Below are 11,429 nucleotides of genomic sequence, written 5' to 3'. Positions count from 1 at the left end.
TCATACGATCAGGCAAACAGGTCAAAACAGGCAAGGCAGACAATCAAGGTCAATGGAGTAAACAAAGTCAAAACCAGAATATCAACACTTAGAAAGGCTTGGTAATGACAGAGACAATAGCAACTGAGCATAAAATTCGCAAAGACATTGTGTTCTAACAGTCTATATATACTGTGGAGTGAGTGTGATTAGAACTACGGAGTAGGTGAACGTGTGTGTGGGAAGTGTAGTCCATGTTTGTAGTTGGTGGTGCATCCTGGGAAATGGAGTCACTGGTTTACTGTGATATGACAACCCCAAAAAACAATTGACCCTCATAGAATTTATAATGGTTATAATGGGAATTGTATTGGTTTTAATGGAACCTGTAATGGTCCCTGTGGGTCTCTACTGGTAATTTGTTGCTTTCTGTTGGTGGCATGTTATGTCTAGTGGATACCGTTAAGGACTGGTAATGATTTAAAAAGGTTAGCTGATGGTTTGTAATGGCATTTGTAGTGGAAACCATTAGAGTTTCTGTGATGGTTTTTATTGTTTTTTTCAACAAGGTGTCTCTACACAGTGGTAACAACTCATTCAAAGGAACTTTTTATGGTGGTTTTAAACCTTACAACAAAATTCTTATTTTCAATTGTTATTTAACAAAGAAAAATGTATAATCATTGACAAGTTATACTATAGAAAGGATTTTTGTTTTTCAGTGGGCACTATGGATGCCAAAAGTCCCATCTTTTTTTTATTTGATTAGAAATATACTTGACATGTTGATCATGTCACTTATTAATGGTTTATAGTTTAATACTGATCAACGTTTGCAAGACACATTATCACTTATGTTTTAGCCACAATAAACAGTCACTCCCTTACCATCTCCTTCTCTCAAAGCTTTTGACAAAACACAAAACACAGCTTTTGATTTTTACAGAGAAACCAGAAAGCGTAAACTCTCTGTCCTGAAGGCTTTCCCGTTCTAGGAAATGTTGCAAAGCACCATGACTGTTGCAAAGTGCTGACACCTGAGAATGTGCCTGTGTTCCTTTGATTTCAGGAGAAACAAAGAGACGAAGCACATTCAAGGACTTAAAAGGTAAAACCTCAAATGACCATCATAAAGAAACCACTTCTTAACTGTGGGGAAAAGGAATCCTGATTTCCCCAAGTTGCATGGTCTAAATGACTAAAAAATGTGGTTTAGAATTTGAGTATGTCGTGTAACAAAATGAAAAATACCTTTCAAAGTCATATCCTATTAACATTCACAGAATAAGAATGCCATTATTCTGCAGTGTCGATTGTAGCTAAGGAGATACTACATGCAGGAAAATTATGAGAAGTCCAAACTATTGCCTATTATGTGGAACTGGGGGTGTACCCAATAGTCACACTTACTCTGTATTGCATGAGCCAACATCAGGCACACTTATTGACCTGAGCAATTTATGTAGTTCAACTAGTATAATATATTTAATGATGGATATCTGAATGGATAAACGGATGATCTCTTTAATTGGATAAATAGATAAATAAATAAATGTTATTGTTTTTTTAAACCAAAAATCAAAAGTTCTAAATTCCCCTAACACTCCTTAAATATTTGTCTGGTCATGTGGGGTATAGGAGGCAATGAGGCATTATCATGGTGGTGCGGCTGTCTCTAGAGTAATGTGGGTGTGTGAAAATAATATAATAAAGCATAATTTCTCTGTAAGAATTGTGGGAGAATGGAAAACATCTGGAAGTGATCTGCTGTTTCCTCTAATAATACGTGTGTGTGTGTGTGTGTGTGTGTGTGTGTGTGTGTGTGTGTGGGCTGGGGGGAATCACAGCAACCATCCCGTGTTTTCCTGTGTTAACTTTCATGGGCTCCATCTCAAATTCCTCCTAATTGTGTGAGGATTCTGCTTTTCTTTAACATTTATTAAAGGTAAATGATGATTCTGTGAAAAAATTAAAACATGGATAATGTTTACATAGAAATGAATGTATATATATGTAACACTGCTGTTAAATTCTCGATTCTGATTGGTCAAAAGGTGTTGGTTAAAAATCATGACGTGTTGTTCATTAATATTAATACATTTAAAAATTGTAATCATTGACACAATTCTGTGGTATAAGATGAATAAAGTACTGCAGGACATGTTATTGGAAATATCTATCCATGGACCTTTTTTTTTTTATTAATTTAGTTTTGTGATGAAGAATCGATTAACATTTACAAAATAATTAGCAATATGGTGGAGAAAAGTGGCAATTTTGTCACTGTTTCACTTTTAGCCACAGTGACATTTGCAATAAACCTCTTCGAAACATTTATTTTACCGTGACTGTATGTACAAAGTGATTTAAAAGTCCCAGAAATGGGACTAGTTAGAAACTAGTTAGCAATAGTTGTTACATTTGAGAACATGTTTCAAAATCTCCCTGTCCTTTAAATGAGGAACACAACGGGATTGCTGCTTTAAATTCTTAATGAATGAATAGGCTGTACTGTATTCAGGAATTTAATTAAACACGCTGGGACACAGCCTTTATCTTCCAGGGAGGTGCGTCATATATTCCACCCTCTTCATGGATATGTCCCAAACCTTCATCTACACAACCTTCATGTACTAACATCCTGGAAAACAAAACAAAACCCCCTTTCTTATCATAAACTCCCAATCCAGACTTGCGGTTTGGTTCATAGTTTTCAATTCACTTAGCTCACACTGTCAACCTTTTTAACTTGTCAGGCTGTGACTCAGTGCTGCCCCATGGTGGTCTGCACAGTGCAAATCTGACCTGTGGATATTTTTCAAGCTTTTTGGGGGGTGGTTGAGTTAGTGGTTTTCTTGCTTAAAACCTTTAAATGCTAAAAAATGCTATAAAAAAAGATCAAGTCAGAATACTTTAATATTAAAAATTTGGTGCTAACTGGAATGTTATGACGTCTTTACATAAATTGTACATTATGGTTTTCAGCTTGTTTTATAACAGACATTGTAAAAAAATTCTTTGTTCGTTAGATACATGATATATGACAAATGTATTAGGGTAAAAAGCGGTCAGTAGGTGTAGCTTGCTTGTGGTCGCTTTATTTTTAGCTAACCTGGTAACCATATCACAAACATACTGTCACGATTTCCAGGTGGAGACAAATGCAAGTGCAGATAAAGCTATAATAATAATCAAAACAAACACAAAAGAAGCCATAAACACGTGCAAAAACACTAAGGCAAAGAATAAACATCACACAAGGACCAGAACAGAAACAACGGCAAAGTGAGACAACTAAAGCAAGACAAAAGTGCAGTGCAAACAGTGGAATATATATATATATATATATATATATATATATATATATATATATATATATATATATATATATATATATATACACACACACACACACACACATAGTGTTGACTAGAATGTGATTCAGGTGCAGGTGGTCATGTGACCGTGATGTAGTGCAGTGGCTGCTGGGAGCTGTAGTCCCCCCACCCCACCCCAAAGGTACTACTCCCTTATCGCCAGAAAACACTCTCTCCCCCTGCCGGTCCTGGCCCTTTGGGCAAAATGTCTTCACAGCCCCTCAGGTCCCGAGGCAGGCATTACCCAACAGATAGCAGGCTCCTCAAGGAACCAAGGGGTAGGCATGAGGTTGGTCGTGATGTTGACCTCAGACAGGAACAGAGTTTGGGAGGCCATCTCTTTGACCTCAGACTGGAAATGGGCATAGGAGGTCACCTCGTTGTCCTCTAGCAGGAACTTGACTTGAGAGGCTGTCTTGTTGACCTCAGACTGGAACTTGGTATGCTCCTGCACAGCCAGCGGGAGGAACGAAGCTCAAGGCGGAGCCTGAGTGGGAAGCGACATTCCCCATGAAGATAGAGGGGGTAGCGACGCTCTCCGAGAGGCCAGAGAGGGGAGTGAGGTTCTCCACGAGGCCAGTGGGGGGAGCTCCCCGTGAAGCATGAGGGGGGAGCGATGCTCTCTGTGAAGCAGGAAGGGAGAGCAACATACAGCACAAAGCAAAGAAAAGGAGCAACGTCTTCAGCGAAGCATGGAGGCAGAGCGACGTCCTCAGTGGAGCAGGACAGCAGAGCGATGTCCTCAGCCGAGTAGGAAGGCAGAGCAACATCCTCAGTGGAGTAGGAAGGTGGCGCAATGTCCGAAGTGAAGCAGGGAAGAAAAGCGGAGCTCTTGGCTGCACCGGGAGGCGGAGCAATGTCTTCAGCTGAACAGGGACACTGTGTGGCGTCCTCAGACGAGCAGGGAGGCTAAACAACATTCTCTGTTGACACGGAAGGCTGGACGAGATTCACAGTGGGGGAGGGAGGGTGGTAGATGGTTCCAGCCTGGTTGGAAGGCTCCTCCTTGACATACCCCATGATGGAGTACATCATGTCGAGCCACTCTCGGTTGGCTTGAATGAGGGAGAATTTATATATGTGTGGAAAACGCAGAAATTTCACGCAAAAGCATAAAAAAGAATGGAAGTAGCTATCCATACCTCAACTAAGTAATGAAAGTACATGTACAGGCATAGTGATCTAATTCATTTTTACATTATTTAAGTATGTATATAATTTTGTTTAATCCACTGTTAAAAATACGATTAAAAGGTTTTTTTTAAAAAAAGTTCAATAAATGCATGATGTTTCCAAAGTCAATGAGTAATCGTGTTTAATAATTTTGATCTCAATACTGACCAAAAGCCCTAGCGGGTTGTATTTTCTACACAACCAGATGTTTGCGTCACGTGGTCATACGATCACGCTCCATTCCCATTTCATCCAAGCAGTCGAAGAGGCACTGGAGTACAGAAAAAAAAACGCTAGCTATTATTTCAGTTTGGGGCGAACCAAGATTCCAGCAACAATGTGAAAATGCAATAAAACAGAAATCACAAAGAATATAAGTATCCGTTTTTCATTTCGCGAGTCAGGAAGTCTGGTGGAGGGTCACTGATACACATGCTATGAGACTAAATACGGCAAGAAGAAGAAGGCAAACATCTTTATTTCTGCATAGAATATCCTTGGAGGAGGGACAACAAAAACACTGCCATGGCAGCTCTGGATGTAAATAAGATCGCAGAGGAGCACCTGTGAAATAGGAAATTACCCCAGGACCCCATGTAAATTTGATCCCACCTGGATAGGGCTTATTCTTGACGTTTCCACTGATAGAACACAGGTCTGAGTTGACTTTGGTGCTTGGACCCCTAAATATAATAACTTTGATAATGCGGGCTGTTATTTCCACCACTGTAACTAAATTCATGGAACCCCTAACTATGCCTCATTGACCCCAGGGGGTTCCCGGACCCCATTTTGAGAATCAGAGCTATAGTCTATCCTCCTACAGCACGGTACAGTACGTAAACCTTACCGCATGGGTGCGTTCCAAACCGCACAGTACCGTCTTATATGGTATTCAAATAAATACCACATTAACGAGTACGCAAACACCATGAGGCATTACATGAGTTTATTTTCTAGAACTCTATACTCAAATAAAAAATGTTTTTATGTATTACCAATGTCGGTTTAATTTTGACACACCATTTAGTATGGCGGTTTGAGACGCGGCCCATATGATAGCCTGTCGTGACTACACAAATACACTGAGATTCCTCGCCGCTGAAGCTAGGCTAATCTCGGACTGGAGATATCAAAAAGAAGATAATGCCTCGGAATGATTTATCGCGCGTTTAAAGGTATGTTGTCGTTTTATAAACGCACTTACACCTCGTCTTGTACAATAAAAACAAGCTTAACGTAAAACGAACAAAGCTACAATGTCGGCATGTAGTTATTATTAGTTCTTGCTGCTAATGAGTCAACAGAAAACCCTGACTCGAGTTTCTGTGAAAACAGAGGCAGTAAACTGAGGTTTTAATTTCCTTTCGTTATCGTTGTATTGGTAACCTGTCGCCGTGTCGAGCACGCGCTGCTCGCTCCCTTGACTGCCACTGATTGCGTCATTGGCTGAGCACTTATTCCACGGGTATGTCTCGATTCGACGTCTTGTTTCGCAAGCCAGCTCAGGGGTCTTCAAATGCATTTGTAAACGTCCATATACTGTACATAAAGTTCCTTGCTTACCAAATTCATGACTCAGTGGTGACAACAGTAAACTTTTCAGCCTTAACCATTATTAATTTGTGTCATTTAATTTGAATTCATTAATGAATTTGTTTGGGGCCATAAATAAGATGTTTTGTTTCGTAGTAGCGCTTCACAATACCATGTTTGACTAGCATCACAGACTTGACGCAAGGACAATAATCACACAATTCTCTGTACATTTGTATTTAAACATCCTGCTTTCTTTGTAAGTTTGCTAAGCAAACCAGTGAATGTATTTTTTTTTTTTTTTTTTAAATCTATTTCTGATTAATGTTTTTAGCCCTGTGGCTAGTCTCTGGTATGATTAGCTTCCGTCAGATAATAATTTAAACAAATATCTGGTACTGGATAAACCGCACAGTCATTGAACTAGCAACAGGTTTTTAATACATTTATAGTCTTTGCTACGGTCATTTTTTTCTTCTTCAAGATCTCAGATTCTATGTGGCCTCAGTTGATCAGTAATCCTAATAACAGCTAATATAGTGCACTAAGAGTATCCTAATGTTTCAGTAGCCTAATGCTAGTCTCTCACATCACTCAGTTTTATGTTTCATAACTTTAATAACATTTAATAACTGTTTCATAATATAGCTCCATAAGTTCTAACCAAATTGACCTGTGTTTAGAAGCAAGATATACAAGAGTTAAAGGTTAAAGGAGAAACATCTCAAAATGGTCACGAGTTTTGATCAATAATTCTCTAGCATCGTTTGTGGAATAAAATGACCACACCTCACTGATGATATCTAAGTAGCGAAACTGATGTAGCTAGCGCCGCTCTCTCTGAGTGAACATGAGAACTGGAATTACGGTAAATTCTGACTTCTAGGCTTCGCCCTCATGTCACGTTATTAAATATTAAAATGTCTAATCTAATCCGATTTAATGTTATAAGCAGATGTGCTAAAAATTAGCATTGACTTTCAAAGTTGTTTCTGAGTGACCAAAATGCCAAATATTGCTTATCTAAGATGAATGTTTTGCCTTTAGTTCTTATCAACAGTATAAGACAATTATAAAAACAACAGGAAAACTACATTATGTTAGTTTGGAGGACAACTTGAAGCAAATCCATCCATCCATCCATCCATCTTCTACCGCTTACTCCTTCTTCAGGGTCACGGGGAAACCTGGAGCCAATCCCAGGGAGCATCGGGCACAAGGCGGGGTACACCCTGGACAGGGTGCCAGTCCATCGCAGACTTGAAGCAAATATTATAACATTTTCTACCTCGTAATGTTACATATTTAGTAATAGTCAGACAGTGTTTTGACTGGAAGATAAAAATTTATATTCATACTACTGCAATTGATGATGGTCAAAAATTGGCGGGTGGAACCCAAACATTTACATTAATTGAGTTTCTAGGTGATTAAAAATTAGTTTCACAGAATGTGATAGTAGTGTACACTATGTACCACTCGCAGTCGGTTTGAGACGCATACCCGGAAGAACCGGGAGACCGGCGAGGGGGCGGGTCCGCTCTCTGCCACCCGATCCCGTTTTGGTGGATTTTTTTTTTTAGGAAGGTAAGGGAGAGGCGGGGAAACACAGATGGAGTGAGAGAGAGAGAGAGAGAGAGAGAGAGAGAGAGCGAGTTGTTGAATGGAGACGGTCCTTAGAGTTTATAACGGGACCCAGTGTCCGGTGCAGGTCGTGCAGATCGCGCGCATTAGACACGCGTGAGAACCTGCGTCTCGACAACCTCATGAGGCTCGTGATCGGGGCTGTTTGTCGTCAGTGAAGCACGAGCGCATTGGCTATTGTTGCTCTTTTAAGACTTTAATACCGGTGCAGTTCTCGGTGCAAGTTTGGATCATCTATCGGATCACGAGGAGTTCGTGGCGAGCTGCGAGACTTCAGCATGCGCGCCACATGTAACCTTTGTTATTCTGCTGTTTAGTATTTCAACCACATTTAAAATATATATATATATATATATATATATATATATATATATATATATATATATATATACTGAGATATCCTTTTTTTTCCACCCAAAGTTATTATCTGAGTTACCGCGCGCGGAGTTGGTGTACCTACTCTTTGCTGCACGCGGAGCTCTTCTGCGTTTCGTGCAATAAAGACTTTTAAGGACTCTGGTGTGGATGTACGCGCGCACGCATGCATGATGCATCCAGCAAACAGCAGCTGCATCACCGAGAGCGGTGACGGGACGCGCGGGGAGCCAGAGTCAAAGGATGGGGCGTCGGAGTCACTGGAGCACGCTTCCGGTAAGCGCGAGCCTCCTTCCGCGGTGGAACCGGGATGCCAGCTCGGGCACGCGGAGGAGGAGCAGGTGCGCGGGAACGACGCCGCGAGCCCATCGCAGTTCGTGCCGCCGGAGGGAGGTTACGGCTGGCTCGTGGCGTTCGCCGCTACCTGGTGCAACGGCTCGATCTTTGGCATCCAGAACTCGTTCGGGATTCTGCACGTGATGCTCGCGCAGGAGTACGAGGACCCCGACGACCAGGCGTCCCAGTTTAAAATAGGTGAGTGAGCTTGTAGCTTTTGTCGCACGCGCACTGAGTGCACTGGCGGGTAAGTACTGTAAGTGTAAGTCTCCATCAATGTTTATAAACAACTGTTATGGTTGTTATTCAACTCTAGATTTCCTTGTCACTGGAATGGTACGCAGTATATAATACATCTTTTGTACCTGTAGTGTAGCTTTTACATGCTAATGTAATGTGTCTACAAAAAAGTATATAGTTAAGGACCACTGAGGCACGTTTTGGTTGTGAAAGTACACTTCATGAACCCTAGCAGGGAACTGATACACACTAAAGGTGCAAAAGATGCACTCATGAGGACACCACCCTAGTGACAAGGAAAGGTAGTGTTCATTACCCTGTTTTTCTCCTGAGTTTACGCTTGATTGACCAGTCTCTTAAATACAATGGGCTGTACCATTGGTGTAAAAAACAGGTGTACCTAATGTCAACTTGAGTTTCCCTATTCAAAAGAGTAAGGATTGTTGTAAATATGACACAAAACGTTGACAGTGACGACTTTAATAAACGAATATGAGAGTAGCTGTTTGCCAAATAATTCGATTACAAAATAAAATGTATCTGAATTTCTCTGCAAAATGTTTGAGAACCGCTAACTTAAACTATACTTTTAATTTAAGTTTAAAGAGCCAATGGAGCAAAATTGATTGTGAGGGATGGCATAGGCTACTCTCTCTCCCCTGTCAATGACAGTGACACTAGCCAATCATGGATGTTTGTGGGCTGATGTATGCGGAAGACGGTTTATCGGCACTTTCGCGTGTCATCCTTCACCCTCCCCGGATGGTAGCTTTCGTATGATCGAGGAGGGATGGCCAGTAGGTGGCAAATTTAAGGAGAATATTGGGGGGAAACACTTATGGAAAGCTGTTGCTGGTGTGCAGTATGTGTTCCATAATAAAATAACGAGTGGGCAATTTAGTGTAGCCTATACACCATGTTTTTGGGAAACCAGAGAAACCTGAGGAAACCCACACAGACAAAGGGAGAACATGCAAAACTTTCTACACAGACAGTAATTCACTACTTGTACCTATCAAGTCACCACCGACTAGCGTGCAGAGAAACACCTTGTACTTTCACAGGTAGAGTTATATCATGGCCAGGCATAGACTACAGCACCAGATGGACATTCTGTGTTCATTAATCTTGTTTTCTCTGCGCCTGTCTATTTTAATCTCTCTGTTTATGTCTGGTTGTCTGAATAGCCTATTGGTTACATTAAACTACAATTTGTTATATTGATGAAGAAAATATAAATAAGTAAATAAATAATAAATCTAATCTAGACCTTGTGGCCAGTTACTCTAGCCAAACTCTTAGTTTTAATTGCTGCAGAACCAATAGTCCAGTGAGTGGAGTTGGACTCCTCCTACATGGGTGGAGTCAAGGTGAAAGTCCAAGGGGGTGGAGACAACTTCAGGCTGAATAAGTATGTTGTTCTGTGTAGTAAAGTGTAGGAGGAGTTGGCTCAGGTCCAGCTCCACCCCCTGGATGTTTGGTTCTGCAGCGAGGACTATCTCAGTTAATGTGATACAGTCAACTTCAACATATTTATGGTATAAGCAACCTATCAGTTGCTTATTTGATTTCTTAGTATTTGTCTATCATCGTATTAGTCTAATGTTTTTATTGTTTCTTGTTATAACCGTAAAAAAAATCTGCATTATCACTCTCAGTGCCTCACTTTATTGGTTTCAAGGACAACTGTGTGATTTTAAAGAATGTGGTCTAGACATGTTTTGAGAAAATATCAAACAAATTTAAATAATAAAATCCTGTCAAGAGAATGTTGCGCAAGAAAAAACCTGGAAACTTTAAAAGTCAGAAACTGTACCCAATTAGTTTCAGTAATCGCCTGGTTCAAGTGGTTTGTCAGAATTTTCACTCAGACTCAATGTTCTCAATGTTCAGAGTCCATTATTTCTCCAAATCTGAACACGGCCCCTAGTTTGGGACCGAGCCAATGACTGAACTGCTGAGAGAAAGGATGATAAGTGTGTCGTATTGTGTGGTCAGTGTTTCTATGGGTGATTGTTCATTGCTCTTCCCTCTAGGCTCAACACCTGTTTCACAAAACCAGGTGTCTCTCTTTCTTACTCTTTCTTTACTCAGTTTTCCTTTTGAGTCAGTGGAGGAAATGGCTGCCATTTTGCTACATGAAAGCAGAGTTTATTGACTATAAAGGCATTAAACGGCTGAGTCCCCATCCCTCCCCTCTCTTTTTACTTTGTTTTTTAAATTTTATTTTCATTTCTCTTTCACTGCTTCCTTTACTTTACCTTTCCTCTTCCTCTTTAATTTCTCCTTTTATCTGTGTCATTTGCTCTTCTTTTTTTTTCTTTTTTTTTTTTTTTACTTTTTTCTTTGACTTTTCTGTTTCTCATGGTCTCACACTTTTTTTTTGCCGTTGCTTTCTTCCTCTGTCTGTGCCTCACTTTGTCTTGTATGTCTGCCAGTCCCTCTTTCAGGCTCTTTCTCTTAATTCCCAACTTTCTTTTTCGTTGCTCTTCAATTCTGTCCTTCTCTCTCCTGTAATTTACTCTTCGTTCTTTGCTTCTTACACAGTATCTCTTTCTCTCTCGTTCTTTGTCTGCCAGGCCTCTCCTGTCCTTTCAGCACTCTCTGACCCCAGATCCTCTGAAGCATGGAGGTTTAATCTCAGCAGGGGCTTAAAGTGGAAACTCCCGGTTGCATAAATACTGCTCGGTCCAGCTTTAATCCTGAAACACATTACCCATTTCTGTCAGATTTAGAGAGCATCATATGGAAAGCATGTTTTTTGGTTTG

The 11,429-nt window shown here is 40.5% G+C and overlaps 1 protein-coding gene and 1 long non-coding RNA gene across 2 annotated transcripts in view; one reads left to right on the top strand and one right to left on the bottom strand.

The window, feature by feature from the left end:
• Positions 1-3,407: 3,407 nt before the first annotated feature.
• LOC128623261 (uncharacterized) lies at positions 3,408-6,095 on the bottom strand. Its single transcript, XR_008388550.1, has 3 exons — positions 5,142-6,095; positions 4,698-4,800; positions 3,408-4,411 (listed from the first exon to the last, which is right to left on the bottom strand). It is a non-coding gene; the product is annotated as an uncharacterized LOC128623261 (long non-coding RNA).
• slc16a2 (solute carrier family 16 member 2) overlaps positions 5,626-11,429 on the top strand; it is a 28,380-nt gene continuing 22,576 nt past the window's right edge. The window contains exons 1-2 of the mRNA XM_053650180.1: positions 5,626-5,707; positions 8,130-8,618. Of these exons, the coding sequence (XP_053506155.1) occupies positions 8,255-8,618 (364 nt within the window). The 5' untranslated portion in view covers positions 5,626-5,707; positions 8,130-8,254. The remainder of the gene's footprint in view (positions 5,708-8,129; positions 8,619-11,429) is intronic.

The sequence above is a fragment of the Ictalurus furcatus genome, chromosome 2, assembly GCF_023375685.1.
Source record: "Ictalurus furcatus strain D&B chromosome 2, Billie_1.0, whole genome shotgun sequence".
Lineage (NCBI taxonomy): Eukaryota > Metazoa > Chordata > Actinopteri > Siluriformes > Ictaluridae > Ictalurus > Ictalurus furcatus.
The sequence above is the reverse complement of the archived record's forward strand: the minus strand, read 5'-3'. Positions and strand labels throughout refer to the sequence as shown.